General features: G+C 41.5%; 1 protein-coding gene across 1 annotated transcript in view; it reads right to left on the bottom strand.

Moving 5' to 3' along the window:
• Positions 1–3,388: 3,388 nt before the first annotated feature.
• Positions 3,389–17,803, bottom strand: part of ABHD10 (abhydrolase domain containing 10, depalmitoylase) — a 188,743-nt gene continuing 174,328 nt past the window's right edge. Inside the window, exon 5 of the mRNA XM_069204941.1 lies at positions 3,389–4,485. Within this exon, the coding sequence (XP_069061042.1) occupies positions 4,144–4,485 (342 nt within the window). The 3' untranslated portion in view covers positions 3,389–4,143. The remainder of the gene's footprint in view (positions 4,486–17,803) is intronic.

The following is a 17,803-nucleotide window of genomic DNA, read 5'->3' as shown; positions in this document are numbered from 1 at the left end:
GTAGACCTTGACATTCTAAAGAATAGAGTACGAGAGACGGGAATCTCTGGAACCGCCCTAGAATGGAACACCTCATTTATCAATGGCAGATCTTTTCAGGTGCTAGATAGATCACACATGTCAAAACGAACTATGGGCTGCTGCGGAGTCCCGCAGGGGTCTTCTCTTAGCCCCTTGTTATTTAACATTTATATGTTGCCGCTGGCGGAGATTATTCAATCCTTTGGCCTAAAGATAGTATCCTACGCAGATGATACACAATTAATAGTCTCATTCTCAAGAGTCTCTGGGCCTTGGGACAGCATTCGGACCCTGCCTCCAAGCAGTTGCTGCCTGGATGACGAAAAGCAAATTAAAGCTTAACGATGACAAAACGGAGGTGATGTTCTTTGGGCATCCCAAAAAACCTCAGACAATTTCAGCAACAGCAGAGAGGGTGGGTATTCTCCCACCTCCAAAAGATCTTATCAAAAGTTTGGGGATCTGGTTGGATCCTCAACTTTCAACACGAATAAGATAGCAGGAGCCTCCTTCGTCCTTCTTAGGATGCTGAGGAAGGTCTTCACTATTCTACCTTTTGCTGCTAAAAGATTAATTATTCAGGCATTGATTGGAGCATGTATTGATTATGGGAATGCCTTGTTTATCGGGTCACCAAGCTATGTTATCAACAGACTGCAGAGAGGTCAAAATGCCTCGGCTCGACTGTTATTGAACATCCCTAAAAAACAATCCATAAAAAAAGGAATTTCCCCATTGCACTGGCTCCCGGTGGCTAAGAGGATACAAGTTAAGGCACTGTGCCATAGATACAGACTACTGCACAATCAAGGCCTAGAGATGCTCAGATCTCTAGCCTCCTTCCACTCACCAACCAGATTACTCAGATCGTCCTCTGCCTTATTAGCAACAATCCCGAAAATAAGGAAAGCAAGATGGGGTGGAAGTTCATTGACATATCAGGCAGCTAAACTCTGGAACTGTCTCACTTTTAATATTCGGTCTATGACACAAGAACTTCCTTTTCGGAAGGCCCTAAAAACATGGCTATTTAGAGCCTGAGCCTGGGTTTTTGCTGAGTGATGTCACTGTTGTGTGGTTTTTCTGAGCGCTGCGAGGCCCTTGGGCAGTCAGGCACTATATAAAAACTTATAACATATAACATAACAAAACCCCAGGTCAATCTCTTGGTAGCTTGGCTAAAGCAATTAGGCTTATCTCAGAGGCAGTGTGTACAGTATTTGTACGCATACACAGTACCACAGTGAAAACACCACAAAAACACTCAGCACCAGCTTAGAAAACTAGCCAATATTTATCTGAGTAAAATAAGATCAAAATGAAAAAAAATCCAACATACCCAAGTAAAGATATCACTTTTTAAAAGCTGAAATGAGTCTTGATCCATAGGAATCAATGATTGTTTTTGACGCATCCCAGGTACTTTGTGCTAAAAATATACAAAGACCATGCGCCAGTTCTTTATGGCGCAGGGGAGGTGATGAATTGATTTTTTAATTTCACTAGAGGTGGCAGGGGAGGTGATACGTTGATTCTTTCCATGCAGGAAAGGCGATGCATTGATTTCTAGATTCACAGCCTCGGTTCCTTACTGTGATGCAGGGTTGATGGAAAATGGACACCCCGGAGATGATGCATGGGAAAAACCAGATGCGCTGTGTTGATGAAGCTGCGAGGAATCAGGTGCTGCGTTGGGTCTGCAGCCGCAAGACAAAGCTACGTTGATTCTTCAGCCATGGCATAGGCGCAGCGTTGATCTTTCTGCCATGGCGCATCGGTGTGTGGATTTTCTTCACGTCACCAGCTTACACCTCCAAGGACCCAGGGACTGGAGTTGATACCACTTGGCAAGTCAGAACTCTCAGAGGTAGAGCCCAGGCACTGGCAGATGAGGTCTTTGATGTCCCTGATACTTCTTAACAGGAGGCAAGCTCAGTTCAAGCCCATGGAGAACCTTGGAAAGCAGGATGTAGAAAGTGAAGTCCAGTCCTTTCACTCCCAGGACAGAAGCAGCAGGCCAGCACAACAAAGCAACAGGCAGAGTGGCAGTCTCTCATAGGGCATCCAGCTCTTCTTCCTGGCAGAATGTCCTCAGTCCAGAAGTGTTCTAACTTTGTAGTGTCAGAGGTCCAGTACTTATACCCATTTCTGCCTTTGAAGTAGGCAAACTCCAAAAGAAAAGTCTTTGTAGTGCACAAGACTCTGCCTTTTCTGCCCTGGGCCCAGACACACCCCAGGGGGTTGGAGACTACTTTGTGTAAGGATAGGCACAGCCCTATTCAGGTGCAAGTGTCAGCTCCTCCCACCACTCTAGCTCAGGAAGACCCATCAGGATATGCAGGGCACACCTCAGCTTCCTCTGTGTGACTGCCTAGAGTGAATTCACAACTAGCCCAACTGTCATACTGACCTAGACGTGTATTCCATAGCCAGGCAGAGACACAGAATAGTTTAGCAAGAAAATGCCCACTTTCTAAAAGTGCCATTTTCAAACACCCAATTTAAAAACCACCTTCACTAAATGTATTTTTAAATTGTGAGTTCAGAGACTCCAAACTCCACATCTGTACCCGCTCCCAATGGGAAACTTAATTTAAAATATATTTCAAGGCAATCCCCATGTTAACCTATGGGAGGGATGGGCCTTGCAATAGTGAAAAACAAATTTAGCAGTATTTCACTACCAGGACATGTAAAACACACCAGTACATGTCCTACCTTTAAAATACACTGCAGCATGCCCATGAGGCTGCCTTGGGCCTACCTTAGGGATGACCTACATGCAGTAAAAGGGAAGGTTTGGGCCTGGCAAGTGGATGCCCACACACACAGACACTGCAGTGGCAGTCCTGAGTCATGTTTACAGGGCTACTAATGTGGGTGGCACCCAACTGTGGGCACTGCAGGCCAACTAGCAGCATTTGAGTGACAGGCCCTGGGCACACCTAGTGCACTATACTAGGATCGTACTGGTAACGCAAATATGCCAATCATGGATAAACCAATCACCAATACCAGTTAGACAGTGAGCACTTGCACTTTAGCACTGGTCAGCAGTGGTAAAGTGCCCAGAGTCTTCATGCTGGCAAAAAACGAAATTCAGCACAGTATTAAAAATGGGAGATCAGACACAAATGTTTTGGCAATAACCCTGCAAAAAGGGCCACTGCCAACACAGAATATTTGCTTCTATGCCAGCAAATTGTTAAAGACACTGCCTGCAAGCCACTACCTAAAGATACAGATATATGCTTGCATAAAAGGGAATGGAGCATATGGTATTTTCACCAAGACAAACATGACACAAATTGACTTCTTAACAAGAGATGAGCACAATGTTTTACAGTTTGCAAACATGAAAAATAAATCAGTTGGTTTCACTTTTATTATATAAGGCAGGAAATAAAGCGCAAAATAAATTATCTCGACTTTTATTAAAAGGTTATTTATGGACTTGGGTGTATTTGTTAAAGCATCAATTCATAAGTTAATAAACAATTATATATTGTCTGAAAAATATTCTCACAATTTCTTTACAAAATTGCTGCGATTTAGACAATTGTCTCACTCAGCTATTGTTTGAGTTTAGTACCAGCTACATTTCTTAAAGACACTGAACTATAAATGGACACCATTTTATAACTGTCAAACAAGGCTGACAAAATGAAAACCCCCTACACGTAGAGTCAAATGTGACAAAACACACTTAAGGTACACAACTTTAAACAACTCAACTTCGCAGACTGAGTATTATAAAAAAAACACAGTGTTTATTATTAGATGCAAGAGAACCGTAAAGGGTGCTATCAATTGTAAGCATATAACAAAAAGGGGAAAATATTGTAATTGGCACAAAAGTGATGAGGTGTTTGGTATGAGAGGCACATAACACAATAGGGTCAAGAGATAACATGTCCTCAGGCCTCTTTTCAAACGAGCAGCAGCCTTTACTTCACAGTGCTTACTTTCTGTGCAAACATGGTAATAAAGAAATATCCATATACTGATATTCCTAAGAGAGATCAGGAAGCCAAAATTAAAGCTTTAGTCCCCTACAATGAATAGACTTCTGACTAAGCGATCAGAAGCTTGATCATACAGCCTTCACGAATAATCTCAGATTCACCCAAGTGTTGTCAGCTTGTCAATTAAATCGTCAATAGTGTACACAAGAAGCTTGATGTCATCCTTTTCACTCAATCGATGTTGACCATTTTTACGAAGGATAACATCCACATCAGGGCTGAGAACACGTTCAGCTATTTGCATAGAAACATGCCAAGGCACATCTTCATCCTTCATGCCATGGATGAGCTTTATAGGGGAGGTGATTGGAATTGGGGTGTTTAACAAACAATGGTTTTCTGCTTCTTTAATGAAGTTATATGGAATGTCATAAAACCCCTCTTCATTATATTTTGTAGGAATTTTCCATTGTCCTTTATCTTCAATTGATTTCTTTACCTGTAAAAAAATAAAAAATAATAATGTACAGTAGAAATGTTTTTTCTGAATGTAAACATGTAAAGTCAGCAATTAAAAAACAGGATTGTGCTAGCAAGGTATTTTCGCAATTTGTATCATAATAAAGAAATGTTGGCTAGGCCAATAGGTCTGGCTAGTAATTAAGTATTTTCTGTTACTGATAAGATAAGGCACTCAATGTCATCACAAATGCACTTTGACACTCATCCTTGCACTTGTGCATTCTTTCATCGCATTTATCTACTTACATGCACAATAAAACAAATACAAATGTTCAATATAAGTAAAAAAAAAAAAATAATACATCCTCTCCATAAAAGGAAGGTGTGCAATAACAAATACAGTTAAACATTGCAGAGGGAAGCAGTCTTGCAATATTGTACCAAGTAGATTATTTTTTACATTTCCAACACAGCCTCCAAGTTTAGGTTTCAGGTTTGAATACACATTTATTTGGACATTAGCCATTAAAAACCGATACAAATCAACACCACATTCTTTAATCGCCTTCAATAAAACATCCATTTAACATCTTGTGGGATTTAAGTCATAATTGTCCATACTTCTCATAGAACATAGAAAGCATTCTAAACCCATAATTTCTTCTGAAAAATTGAACACTGGTTAAAAACATTAATTTAAATGAAAACAAGTATATTAAATACTATTTAAATATTAATTCATGACAATCCAGTTTCCTCAGAGATTGTAAAAAGCGCTCCAAACCCACAATTACATGCGAGGAACACATACTCATTAACACATCAATTGCAAGAAGGCGAGCCAATGCACAATATTTTTTAAATAATGGTGTTAAAAAATTCCGACGCTTAAGAGAGCAATCAATCAGTACATAAATAATAGTACATTTCCTTTGTAAAATGCATAAACAGTATCCCTTATTTTTTCTAGTCAAAATGAGGAACAATGGATATAGCCTTGAAAGTATTAAAGCATGATCTATTTTTTTAAATTTCTAAACAAAATAAAAGATCTGGAAGATAATAAAGATATGGACCGTATCCAAAAACCCCATGGAAGACACTGTCATTTGGATTTAGGATTTCTGAGAGAAGCACTCCTTATCTTTCAAAAAGTCAAAATTCAGGCAGCTTTCCGAAGTAACAACTTATGTGGGAAGGGCTCCCAAATAGAAAAAGCCTCTTTAGATAAAATATTATCTTTGAGTTTTTGTATATTTCCCTTGATAGCCCAAGCCCACTCTAACTTACTCTTTTGTTCAATCCAATATACCTGTACTATCCTTTCAGGGCTATCCAACCGAGTGAGATTACTTAAAAATGTTTAAAAATTTTATTTTTGTCATATTCGTCTAAGAGACCAACTTTACTTCACTACTATTATAACAGACCCCTTATCAATACATAATATTTCAGACCTATAAAGTGTTAAAGGAGGGATTTTGTGCATGAAGGCCGTTAAAAGCCGTGTGACAGACTCCCATACATACTGTTAAACTTCAACAGGGAGCACCTCTAATAAAGCCCTACATCAAATGTCCTGCAGATGTTCATTCCAATTCAACCTGCCACTGAAGTACAACCCCAAATACTTAAAGGACGTATGTTCTTTTATTTCTGTATTAATAATATACCAATTGAAATTGTGTTTTCTTTTTTCAAACAATTAGGACCTTTGCCTTATTTGAACTAATTCTCAATGATTTAATGCTCAGTATGCTGTCACTGCATCCAGTTTTTTTAATGAGACCGCTCGAGGTATAATCTAGAATGGCAAAGTTGTCCTTATACATCAAAAAGGGAATATAAAGTGCTCTTTCTTGGGGGGAGCGGAAGGGGGAAAGATTTGTTTCAGTCAGACATCCAGGCTGAAAAGAATCCGGGCTAACACAAAGCCTATTTTATTTTTTATACTTATAGTGTACCCGACCGATCCATCGTCACCAATTTGTGGTATGTAACACTTAAATCAAGGACAAACTTTCCCTAGTGGCGATTCATAAAAGGTTTTCTGCCAATCTTGTATCCACCATATCAAAGGCTTTTGGGTCCACAAATCAACTGCAAAGTCTTTGATTTATTTCTATAGATATTTCTATTAAAGCCCACAATGCAAAGCGATGATCCACTGTGGAGTGCCAGTTTTTTCCTAAGATCCATTCTTCTCTCCTTTTGAGCAAGACTTTAAAAATATTTTTGCTCACACATTCAAACTACTGATTAGCCTATAATTAGGGCTCCCAGTTTTATGGTATTTATTTAACATTTCTGTCTCTATTCATCTATATTTATTTTTGGGTAATTTTATCTGTATTTATCTACATTTTATTCTGTCGCAAGCGAAAATGACGCTTCAGCTAGTAATGTTTTCACATATATTTAAATAGACAATGCACACTTGGTTGTTTTAGGTTTAGATAGATTTTTGTAGATGGATAAACGGGTTACTGCTTTAAAAAAAAGATCCCTTTGTTACTTGTAGTTCGTAACTTGTAATCCTTCTAATATCACAGTAAGCTATGAAGGGCACTTTGTAGCCCTCACTGTCTTATGTAACACATCCTACACATTGATTTACACATACATGATTTACTGTCAATGTCCAATGTGTATGTGTGATGTAAAGCGCTCTGACAGCCCGCATTGAGATGAGGACTAATAAAAAGAAATAAAACAAATAGTGGTTTCAAATTGTTATTTGCATAAATACTGGGACAGACCAACACATCTAACATTCTTACAATGCATGCATATCACTTGAATTCAGGGACTGAACAAGGTCAAAGGCATACCTCGCTTAAGTACCTGTGATAAGCTGTGTGCATTTTATTTGCTCTATTGTTTTTAGGTGTGCGTCTCCTCCTACCCCTGCCATAGCTCCCAGCCAGGATACTCCAACAAAAGGAGGCCTGATGGCCCCTTAACTTTGGCTTTTGTTATGGACCCATGTGAAATCCGATATGCCCCCTCCGTGCCTGCACCAGAGAGGCTCGTCTAAGTAAAAGCCCTGCAGCTAGAAGTCAATGCTGCACAATTTATTTCATCTGATGGGAGCAGTGCTTCGTCGCAGGCAGTAGCAAAGTGCCTGGTGCATAACTTGAAAGTAAAATGATTGTAGCTAGAAACAATCTCTCTGTTAAACATATTTATTGGTATTTTTATGTTTCTATTTATAAATACTAAGAAATAATATTTCCGAATCCAAGATGGCGGCCTGATTTCCCGGCTGATCGCCACTACCGCTCTAGCCCATCCCCAGACTACACGCGGCTCTCGCTCACCTGCGGCCGCGGATGCCGCGGACGCTGTGCGCCGGCAGCACGGACCGCTGCGGGCGCTTTTCGGCTTTCTGGTGGTCCCTGCCAGGATCGGGGCCGCAACGGCAGGCACCGGTGGGCCCCGCAAGAATATGCGAGCGTGACGCTCGCTCCAGACCCGCACTCTTACCCCTCTCGGCTAAGTGCGATTCCCGCCGCTTCCTGGCAATATTAGTTGGTGTTTGGGGCGTGTGGGACGCTCGGATGGTGCCGAAGATAATCAGGACCCCTCGCTCCTTACGGGCACGGCAGAACCAAGACCCAGGAGGAACCAGAAAGGATAAAAAGCTACCGGTCCCCGGATCAAAGGAGCACAGCAATCTTCAAGTGAAAGGGGGCCCGCACAAAACAACCGACATGGAAAAAGACGCAAGGTACTCTGTTCCAACAATGTTTTCTAGCGTGATGCGGCCTAAGCAAAGGTCCACGGAAAAGGCAGCTTGTGATGCGCAACCAAACGTGTTAGGAGTCAATGATGAGCATGTACCTGTTGCATTTACATCTCCTGAAGCATTCACTCCTATGTTCGATGCAGGGGGGAGGGAGCCACCCTGTCAAGAGACCGCCAGTACAAGCCCAGGAAATAGCGCTGAGGGGGTGGCCCTCCCCCCAATGGGGCGTGCAAAGCTATCTAAGCAGGAACTTAAGGAGTCAAATCAGAGGTCTCAGGAATCCATTCCAGAGAAATGTGTAGTACAATCTAGTCCATCAAGCTGCAAGTTAAATTTGCAACAAATTGACGATATGGCCAAGTCCTCAACGATATATGAGACTACCCCCCCAGCTCCTGCCCAGAGGGGAAAAGAGGCGAAACCAACAAACACCGATCAGGGGCCATTTGATACAGCAGAGAGTTTTTTTTCTCTCTCCGATCAGTCTAAAGACTCAGATTTGGACGAAGAAATTCCTTTAACAGATTCAGATATCGAGAGTAGCTCTGCTGCAAGTATCTGGGTATCGAACTACTTAACATGCAGAAGAAAATCAGTTGAGCAAACTGAAGCCAGGAGCAGTTCAGGGGCCAAGCTTAGGAGAGACCCGATCAAGCCTCAAGAGGAGGATGGTGAAATGCAGTGGGATTATACGGCCACCCAACAGGCCTTTTCGAAAAGGGATTCGGCCTGTATTACTCTGGTGCCCCCCCCCACGGGCGACCTTGCAGAACCTCCTTCTTTGGATCTTATCTACAGGACAATGGTTCAGAATCATGAACAGACTCAGAGGGAGAGCAGGAAAATGAAAGCAGCTAGCAGACAGCTACAACTATCTATTAAAAAAGTGGTCAAATCCTGCCAGGATATTGGTGTACGCATCGCCACCATGGAGACTCGAACGGAGGAGCTGGAAATCGAAGTTAAAGCAGCAACAGCACAGACGACGACACAAGGGCAGCAGATCTCGGATATTCAATGGAAACTGGAAGATGCTGAAAACCGTCAGCGGCGGAATAACTTGAGGATCTTGGGTATAGCAGAGGACCTCGAGGGGCAGGATACTAGGGCTTATATAGCTTCACTTTTTAAGCAAGCATTCCCAGACTTGAATGGTTGGGATTGGGAAAAGGAGATTCAGAGAGCACACCGTTTTCCGTTAATGAAGAAAAAACAAGCTTTGACTGCTACTAATAGAGACCAGAGTTACCCACGGGCCATTTTAGTGTATTTTGGTAATTTTTTACTGAGACAAGCTGTGTTTGAAAAAGCTCGCCCCAACTCAAAGGTGACGGTGGAAGGTGTATCATTCTTTAGTAGGCCAGACTTCGCACATGCCACTGTAGAAAGACGGTGGCGACTTAGGCAGATGATTGCTCAATTTCAAGAGTTGGGGGCGGAAGCCTACTTGCTAAGCCCTGCGCGTCTAAAAGTTGTCTACAAAACAACTACAAGATTTTTTCTTTCAGAAATTAAGGCGGGGGAATATGTACAGCAGCTGAAAACCGGTCAAGTGCAGGGGGTACGGGAGAAGGGGGGGGAGGGACTGCCGTGAATAGTTGTTTATATGTAATGTATGTGATACTGATTGGGGTGTTTTTTTGAACATCTATCGGTTAAGGGTTTTGATCGGGAGGGTGAAGATGAGGGGCCGCGTGTGTTGAAGGTGTTTTACGTATGGGTGGGCTAACGGGACTGGCAATTACCATCTTACAGGCTCAGAAGCCTGGCGATTCCATTTGTAGGGGTAAGGGTTGGGAGGTGGGTTAGAGGAGGGTGGAGGGGTCACAGGGACAAAAAGGATAATGGGACACGCAGCAGGGGGTGCGGGGATGGCTCTTATCAGTGGAAAAGGTGTCAGGGTGTGAAAGCAGTAAAGTCGAACAAGGCATACAGGGGAACTAGAAGGATCAGCATCCATAAAAATGGGACAGCAAAGTCAAATACGTATCGCCACAGTGAACGTTTGTGGGCTCAATAATAACAAGAAGCGGCAGTTTGTAGGAGAGGTTTTCAAGTCATGGAATGTCGATATTATTTGTATGCAGGAAACACATATTCCAGGTACACAAAAGCAGCTAATGGAGTTTTATGGGTGGAAGCTAGCAGTTTTTACACGACAACACACAACCACTAGAGGGGTAGCGATATTAACTCGGATCAGTACTCTGGTTATACATAAACAATTTGCTGATAATCTTGGCAGGCTTGCTCTGTTGGAATGCTCGGTTAAGGGACTAAGGTTCACTCTATGTTCTATTTATGGATCTAACACAGATGATCCAGAGATACTGGATTGGCTTAATTTAGAACTTACGAATTGGGCAACACCTATCATAATGTGTGGAGATTTCAATATACATTTAGATAGTAAAGAACCCATTCAGGAACAAACACTCTACCTGGGTAGAAAAAACCAAGTTTTTAGGGCACTTCAGTCATTGGCCATTAATCATGGCTTGATCGACGTCTGGCAGTTGTGTTGCCCGCAGGATTCAGGGTCCACCTTTTTCTCTGCTCCGCATAAGAAATTAGTCAGGTTAGACTACTTTTTTGTGACAGCCTCTCTACAAAACCAAATATGGGTCAATAGACTTCCTAGAATTATATCAGACCACAACCCATTGGTTTTGGCTTTGGAGACAGAGAGAAAGGGCCCGCAGCCGAGATCTTGGACATTTGATAGGACACTATTAGCTGATCCAGTGTATATCCATAAAATGAAGGAATGGATCCCTGAATTTTTTAAGATAAATCAGGGTTCTGCTTCTTGTCAGATAGTTTGGGATACTTTTAAAGCTGCTGTCAGAGGAGAAACCCTGAGTTATGGGTTAAGAAAGGAGAAAATACGCACGGATCAGCTAAAATTAGTTCAGACAAAGCTGGTTAAAGCTGAGCAGCGACTAGGGGAAGTGATCCGCAGTGGAGTAGATATTTCAGACATTCTGTGTGATGTGAATATCATTAAGGCAGAAGCCGCCAAGATTTTCATGGATAAGGCTGCTGCAAAATTTTTAGTATACCGTCAGAAATGCTATGAGTATAGCGGGAAAGTGGGCCAACAGCTGGCCTTAAGAATAGGACAAAAGCAGGTATTTGGGAGTATTAAAAGCTTCGTGAATGAAGAAGGGCGGATGGTACACAACGGTCCTGAGATTATGGAAGTCTTTAGACAATTCTATCAAAAATTATATACCCAGGAAGAACAGCCCCAAGAAGAGGAAGGGATCGATGCCGCGGGCAATGAGATATCAGGTCAGTTAAGAGAGGAAGATAAGGCAGCTTTAGAAGCACCTATGACATTGGAAGAATTGGATGTAGCAACTCGTGCCTTGGCAAGTGGGAAGGCGGCAGGGGGGGATCTAATTCCACTAGAATTCTATAAAGTTTTTTTTGTGGAGATATGTAAACAGCTACTTAACTTATTTATTGAAGTACAAGCAGGGGCTCCTCAACCGGCCTCCTGGGGGGAGGCTAAGATAGTAGTTTTTTTTAAAAAGGACAAGGAACCCACTCAGCCTGGTTCATATCGCCCAATCTCTTTAATTAACAGCGATGCCAAAATCTACGCTAAAATACTTGCTAGCCGCTTGAGTTTGGTAATCTCAGGCTTAGTATCTCCATGGCAGCATGGCTTCATCCCGGGGAAAAGCACGGCAGATCATATAAGACGAGTTATTACGTTACTTGATGTTAGTGCAATAGCCAGGCTTCCCATGGCAGTAATCTTGTTAGACGCAGAAAAAAGCCTTCCATCGGGTCCATTGGCCCTTTTTATGGTCTGTCCTGCGTAAAAATAACATCGGTCCCGGGTTTGTCAAGGCAATTCAACAGCTTTACCAAAACCCAATGGCTACGATACAAGTTGCCGGGCTAAAGTCATCCTCAATCAATATTCAGAGAGGCACGCGACAAGGGTGCCCGTGTTCACCACTGCTTTTTGCGCTATATATTGATCCCTTGATCAGGAAAATGATCCGGAATGGTCGGATCATGCCAGTCTCATTGAAAGGAGGGTGTACTAAGATTTTAGCATATGCAGACGATATCGAGGTGGTGACCACGGACCCCAGGACTGCTATATTGGAAATAGAGCAGGAAGCCCTGCAGTTTGGGAAAAGATCTGGTTATTTGCTGAACAAGAGTAAATGCCAAATATTGGGGAATGAATCAGTAGATTTTAAGGACGAGCGGGTGCTGACACAGGTACAATATTTAGGTGTTAAACTTACAGCAAACCTTGACGAAGTGGTGAAAATAAACATGGGCCCAATTTTAACAAAGACTAGGAAAGATCTCGCTCGCATTAACAATCTACACTTGTCACTCATGGGACGCTGTAATGTGATAAAAATGGTGTTTCTACCCAAAGTACTCTACCTCTTTAGAACAATCCCCCTAGAGATTGGGCAAGATTGGTTCAATTTAATAGAGGGATTGGTTAATAGCTTCATTTGGTCCTATACAAAGCCGCGCCGGGCTTTCCATTATATGACTCTCCCAAGAGAGCAAGGGGGTGGGCACTTCCCAATTTTAAACTTTATTATTTGGCAGCAGTGCTTCAGTATGCACAGATACTTTATGTTACGGATAGACCCGGGCAAGATGCTCTCCCTTCGATATATACCCTGATTCTGGGCAAAGAAGCAGACGCAGTCTTCCTGCGGATTCTGGAACCCAGCTACTATAAAAAGGTTACATTTAAGGTAATTTATGCTGCATTTAAGGCATGGACCCAGGTTAAGCGCAAGATAGGTATAGGACGAATCTGCCACTACACTCCCTTGTGGATTACCCCCACGCTTCCAGCAATATTTAAAGACCACTATTGCTTGAGGTGGAGTAATCGGGGTATTCACAAAGTCGGGGACTTGTTTCACTCTGGCAGCCACCTCAAATCATTTGAGGAACTGAGTGCGGAATTTGCGCTGGAAAAAATAGACTTTTTTAAATTTTTACAGATTAGAGCCTTTTTACTAACTAGTATGACCCAAGGTTGGCACACGGATAAGATTAAGCTAATGGAAGTCTCAAGACACCCCACTAGCTGCGGTATTAAAAACCTGTATCCACTGCTTTTAAATGCTATACAAGATGACCTGGTGACATTGGTTAAAAAATGGGAAGCACGGGTTGGAGCTAAAGAGACAGAGGTTTGTGAGTCTATGGAAATGGCACGGACTGTTTTAGTGTCTGCTGGCCCGCAAGCTCAACATTTTATGGTATTGTATAATTTATATTATACACCTGCTAAGATTGCGAGCTGGGGCAAAACGGCGGGAATTATGTGTCCACGATGCGGTTGCCCGAAAGCAGATCTATGTCATATGTTCTTTCAGTGTGTAAAACTGGGAAGTTTGATTACTGGGATATCCGATATATTGAAGAAAATCTTGAAACAGACTATCTATCTGACACCTCAAATGGTTTTACTGGGAGTTGATCATTTAGTCTGCAATAGTCGAGATAGATACTTTCTGTTCATAGCAATGTCAGTATTTCGTAACTGCATAGCATCTCTGTGGCGTGATGTTGATCCCCCACGGTTCAATCAATGTTTTTCACAACTCTTATCTATGTATCACCTGGAGAATAGCCTGTATGAACTAAAAGGAGCAGCGGCCTGTAAGAGATTCACTAGAGCTTGGGCACCTCTCTCTGTATGGCTCTTGGGCCCCGAGAATGTGCCGACTATGTAAGTAAATTTATGAGATTCCTAAGAGTAGAAACTATTATCATTAACTCTTGTTTAGAATGTTTGCTTCACCTGTACGACAATATTGATGTATTTATGCTTCTTTTTTTTTGTTTTTTTCCTCTTTATTATTGCAAACATGTAACCCGCTGCGTGTCCTTAAAAAAAAAAAAAAAAAAGGAAAGTAAAAAAAAAAAATAGAAAAAAAAAATAAATAAAAAATAAATATTTCCTCGTCTGTATTTATACGCAAAAATCTGTTAAAACGGAAAACTAGAAGCCCTACCTATAAATAATTGTAATTCTACCATCTTCTTTAACAGAAGTTTTATCACAGAGCCCCTCCAGTATTCTGGGATAATTCCTGTTACGGCTATCCATTGATACAGATACTTCAGATTCCCTGCCCACCAATCAATATTAGTTTTTAGGATAATTGCTGTAATGTTTTCTGGTCCTGCGGCCCTACTTAACTTTAACCCGGCTATTGCATTCCTGATCTATTCTTTAGAAAATATCCAAGGATTCTCTGGGTCAGTTATATATGCATATCTCTAAAGGTTTACAGAGGGCAGGCTGTACATTTTGTTGACATGTAACACCCAATCTTCGGTAATCATGTCAGAGGGGGACAGCGTCCGTATCTGCTATAGTATTCACCAACTCCCAAAATTTATTTGATCCCCAGGCTGTATAACTCCTGAAAATTTGCTTCTGGAATATTATACATCTCCAATATGATCTACTTTAGTATTGAGGTCACCTGCTATAATTAAAACACCATCACTAAATTCAGTGATGATCAATGACAACTTTGCTTCCAAGTGTCCCGGAAAATCTGACAAACTGGCCTTAAACTCCTTATGCAAATAAACATTCACTATCGCTAAAATTCACCATTGCCTTTGTTCTGCCTGAATTTCAATCACTGAAAATCGGCCGACAAGCCTACAGTGTCTATCCTTCTTACATTTCTTGCAAATCTGGTGGAGACAAATGTTAATAAACACCCACACAATCTGCCATCACCCCTTGCATGACCTTCAATACCTAGTTACACAAAACTGTTTACTTTTGGAAACTCTCAGAGCCAAGTCTTCTGCAGAAGGATAATGTGATTTTTCTAAAAGAAGTAACTTACCTGATCTTAATTACTAAACACAGCCATGTATATTCCAAGTGCAGAATGTTATGCTCCTCTAGAAACCAGTATCCTATACAAAAGAGCCCTGGCTTGTCCAGAGAACGGATTCAAAATATTTGCTAAGGGGAGAGAAACAACTGGACTGATTACATTTAGAGGACTGGATCAATCCTCATTTTTATGTCTCTCATTGGTAATCACAAATGTCAATTTCTCTGTAGACGTACTAAAATGACTTGGCACGCAATTGTAAAAAGGGTTCTGCTCTTGGTTAAAACAAACCTGATTACTTGTCAACCCCCCACGATGCCTCAGGCCCCTTGTAGTTGACCACTTTGTGATTTTATTACCTGACCCAGTGACACTGATTACCCTAAGTAGTTCAAACTCCATTCTGCTTTGTCAAATTTAGTTGTCAAAAGAGAAATAAAATCAACTTTAGTTAATTCTCTTCCATCATTAATTGTCAAAAGCCCCACAGATTTTATGTCAGTGGTCCTGATGTCTGATGATTCAGAATTATTTGAACAAGGAAAGGAGTTTTGCTCTATTTAAAGGTCACCGTTTTCTTGCTTTTTTTCCCTTTTGCAGAGAACATCAAACACCAAGGGGTAAGGACCATGGTCCTCCTGTATCTGGTAAGTCAAGTTTGGGTGATTAGAATATTTTGTTTCTTCTTCTGGTTCCAATATCTGACTCTTTCCTTTTTTTTTGTTCCTTTGGGCAGCTTGGTTTGTAATTTTTGACATAATTATTTTTCTGAAGGATAGTTTTGAAGTGTGTAGAATTTTAACTTTCACTTTTGTATGTCCCATTGTCAATATAAATACCATTGTCAAATTGCTCCAGGGGTTGTTTACTTGTCTCCTTTAATTTTCTGGCCATTACCTTACCTGTCTGAGTAAGGGTATTTTCCTTTAATCTTCCTCTCCTCATTTGCTATAATGCTGTGAGTTTTTGACATAACAGCCTTCTAATAGAAGACTATCATGTTTTATATCTACCATTACAGTCTCTCTGTCCAACTAGCATAGGATGCTAGGCAATATATTAAGAGCCCTTCTAGTCTTCAATATTATCTGATGTTCCCCTTTCAAGTTTAATTGTCATTTATTATTTCATCTTTTACTCACATTTATTATCACTTCCACATGTGTGAACTCTGGAGCATTTTGTTACAGGTCTTATAAGAGTAGGTAAGCAAATATTCACCTTCTGCAATTCCACATTTATGTTTGGCAGTAAGGAAGTATGAGACTGCTGAGTTTTGTTTAGCACAATCAAGGCTTCCAAAATGCCTTGAGTATGCAGGATTACATTCTGTAGAGTAGATGACCTTGTCAGGTTTATAGTTTCTCCCACTGTCAGTAAAGATGGTGAGGGAACTTTATCTTCACTCCGCTTATTATTAATGCCACATCAACTAAGTTTACTGGAACCTTAAACAACGCTGAGCCTGTACTTTCTGTAAATGACTTTCCGTTTATCAAGGGATGCAATGTTATTTCTTGTAGATATGGTCAGCATGATAATCTTGGAATATGGGATCCTTCATATAAACCTTCATATAATCCTGCTAAATATCCACACTTTTCTAAGCCCTCAAATTAAAACTTTTATTTACAAACTTATCGGATGGAGTTATTTGTTGACTTGTCTTTCCATCCTTTGCTGCAAGAAAATATTTTGATACAAATTTCCTTATTTATTCTGATAGTGGTGATCTAAAATCCTTTGCTTTTGGGGGGCAAACAGATTAGCTCCAACACAGTATCCTTAACTTTGCTGGCTGACAATAGAATTACACTCTCCTTGGTTGGAGGGATTAATTTTTCAGTTCACAATAGAATGGTCCCATGCTGTGATGTGCTGGTGCCAGCACATACCGGGGCTAGTTGTGCTGCACCAGAGTCGGCTGAGAAATAACGACGAAGACACTGGACCCTGTTAGTGCCGGACATAACTGCTCAGCAGCCACGCCCGCAAGCATTTATTCTCCGATTCCGGTGTGCATAGAACACAACCACTAAGCCTCCGCACACAGAGTCTCTCCGGCTCACTCCCCTGCATGAATGGATAACATGGTATACTACACCATGCACTGCCTTCGCTGGATTCTGGAACACCGACTTATGGACACCACAATCGATCAACCCCATTTTAATGGTCACCAAGGATGGGTACCCAACCTGGGAGACCAGCACGAGGAGAAACTGAGCACAGTTCCAGAACGGAAACCCCAAAACCAGGGCACAAGTACATCAACCGCTACCAAATAGCAGGTGAACCTATTTGGTCTGCAGCTGGGCACTATAGGAAGGATCAGTCACTCGTCCACTATGGGATACAATCTTCAGAAATATGGAACTTGATGGCTTTGCCCTGCAGCAAGATCTGTTACTCCCCCTACTCAAGCATTATCCTCCTTAGTGCCAGAGTACACCACAACCGTCGTACACAAACTAACAAAGCAATAAAGGCAACCTTTGGCCTGTAGCCTGAGATGCCTAAAGCCGCGACACCCTGCTAAACTACTAACCTTCCACTGAGACCAATCTGGGCCCTAAATGGTCTGTCTATGTGGACAGGGAGTACAATCATTCAGGTTAACAGCAACAGCTTACTCTTTCCCGCTTTTGAACTTGCGAGGCCCCATGCGACTAGTGACGCAAGGTGCCAAATATACAGTTTAATAAGGATTAGCACAGTTAGGGGAAAGTTCAGTTGTC

The sequence above is a fragment of the Pleurodeles waltl genome, chromosome 8 (genome assembly GCF_031143425.1).
Source record: "Pleurodeles waltl isolate 20211129_DDA chromosome 8, aPleWal1.hap1.20221129, whole genome shotgun sequence".
In the NCBI taxonomy this organism is placed as follows: Eukaryota; Metazoa; Chordata; class Amphibia; order Caudata; family Salamandridae; genus Pleurodeles; species Pleurodeles waltl.
This window is presented reverse-complemented; position numbering and strand designations above follow the sequence as displayed.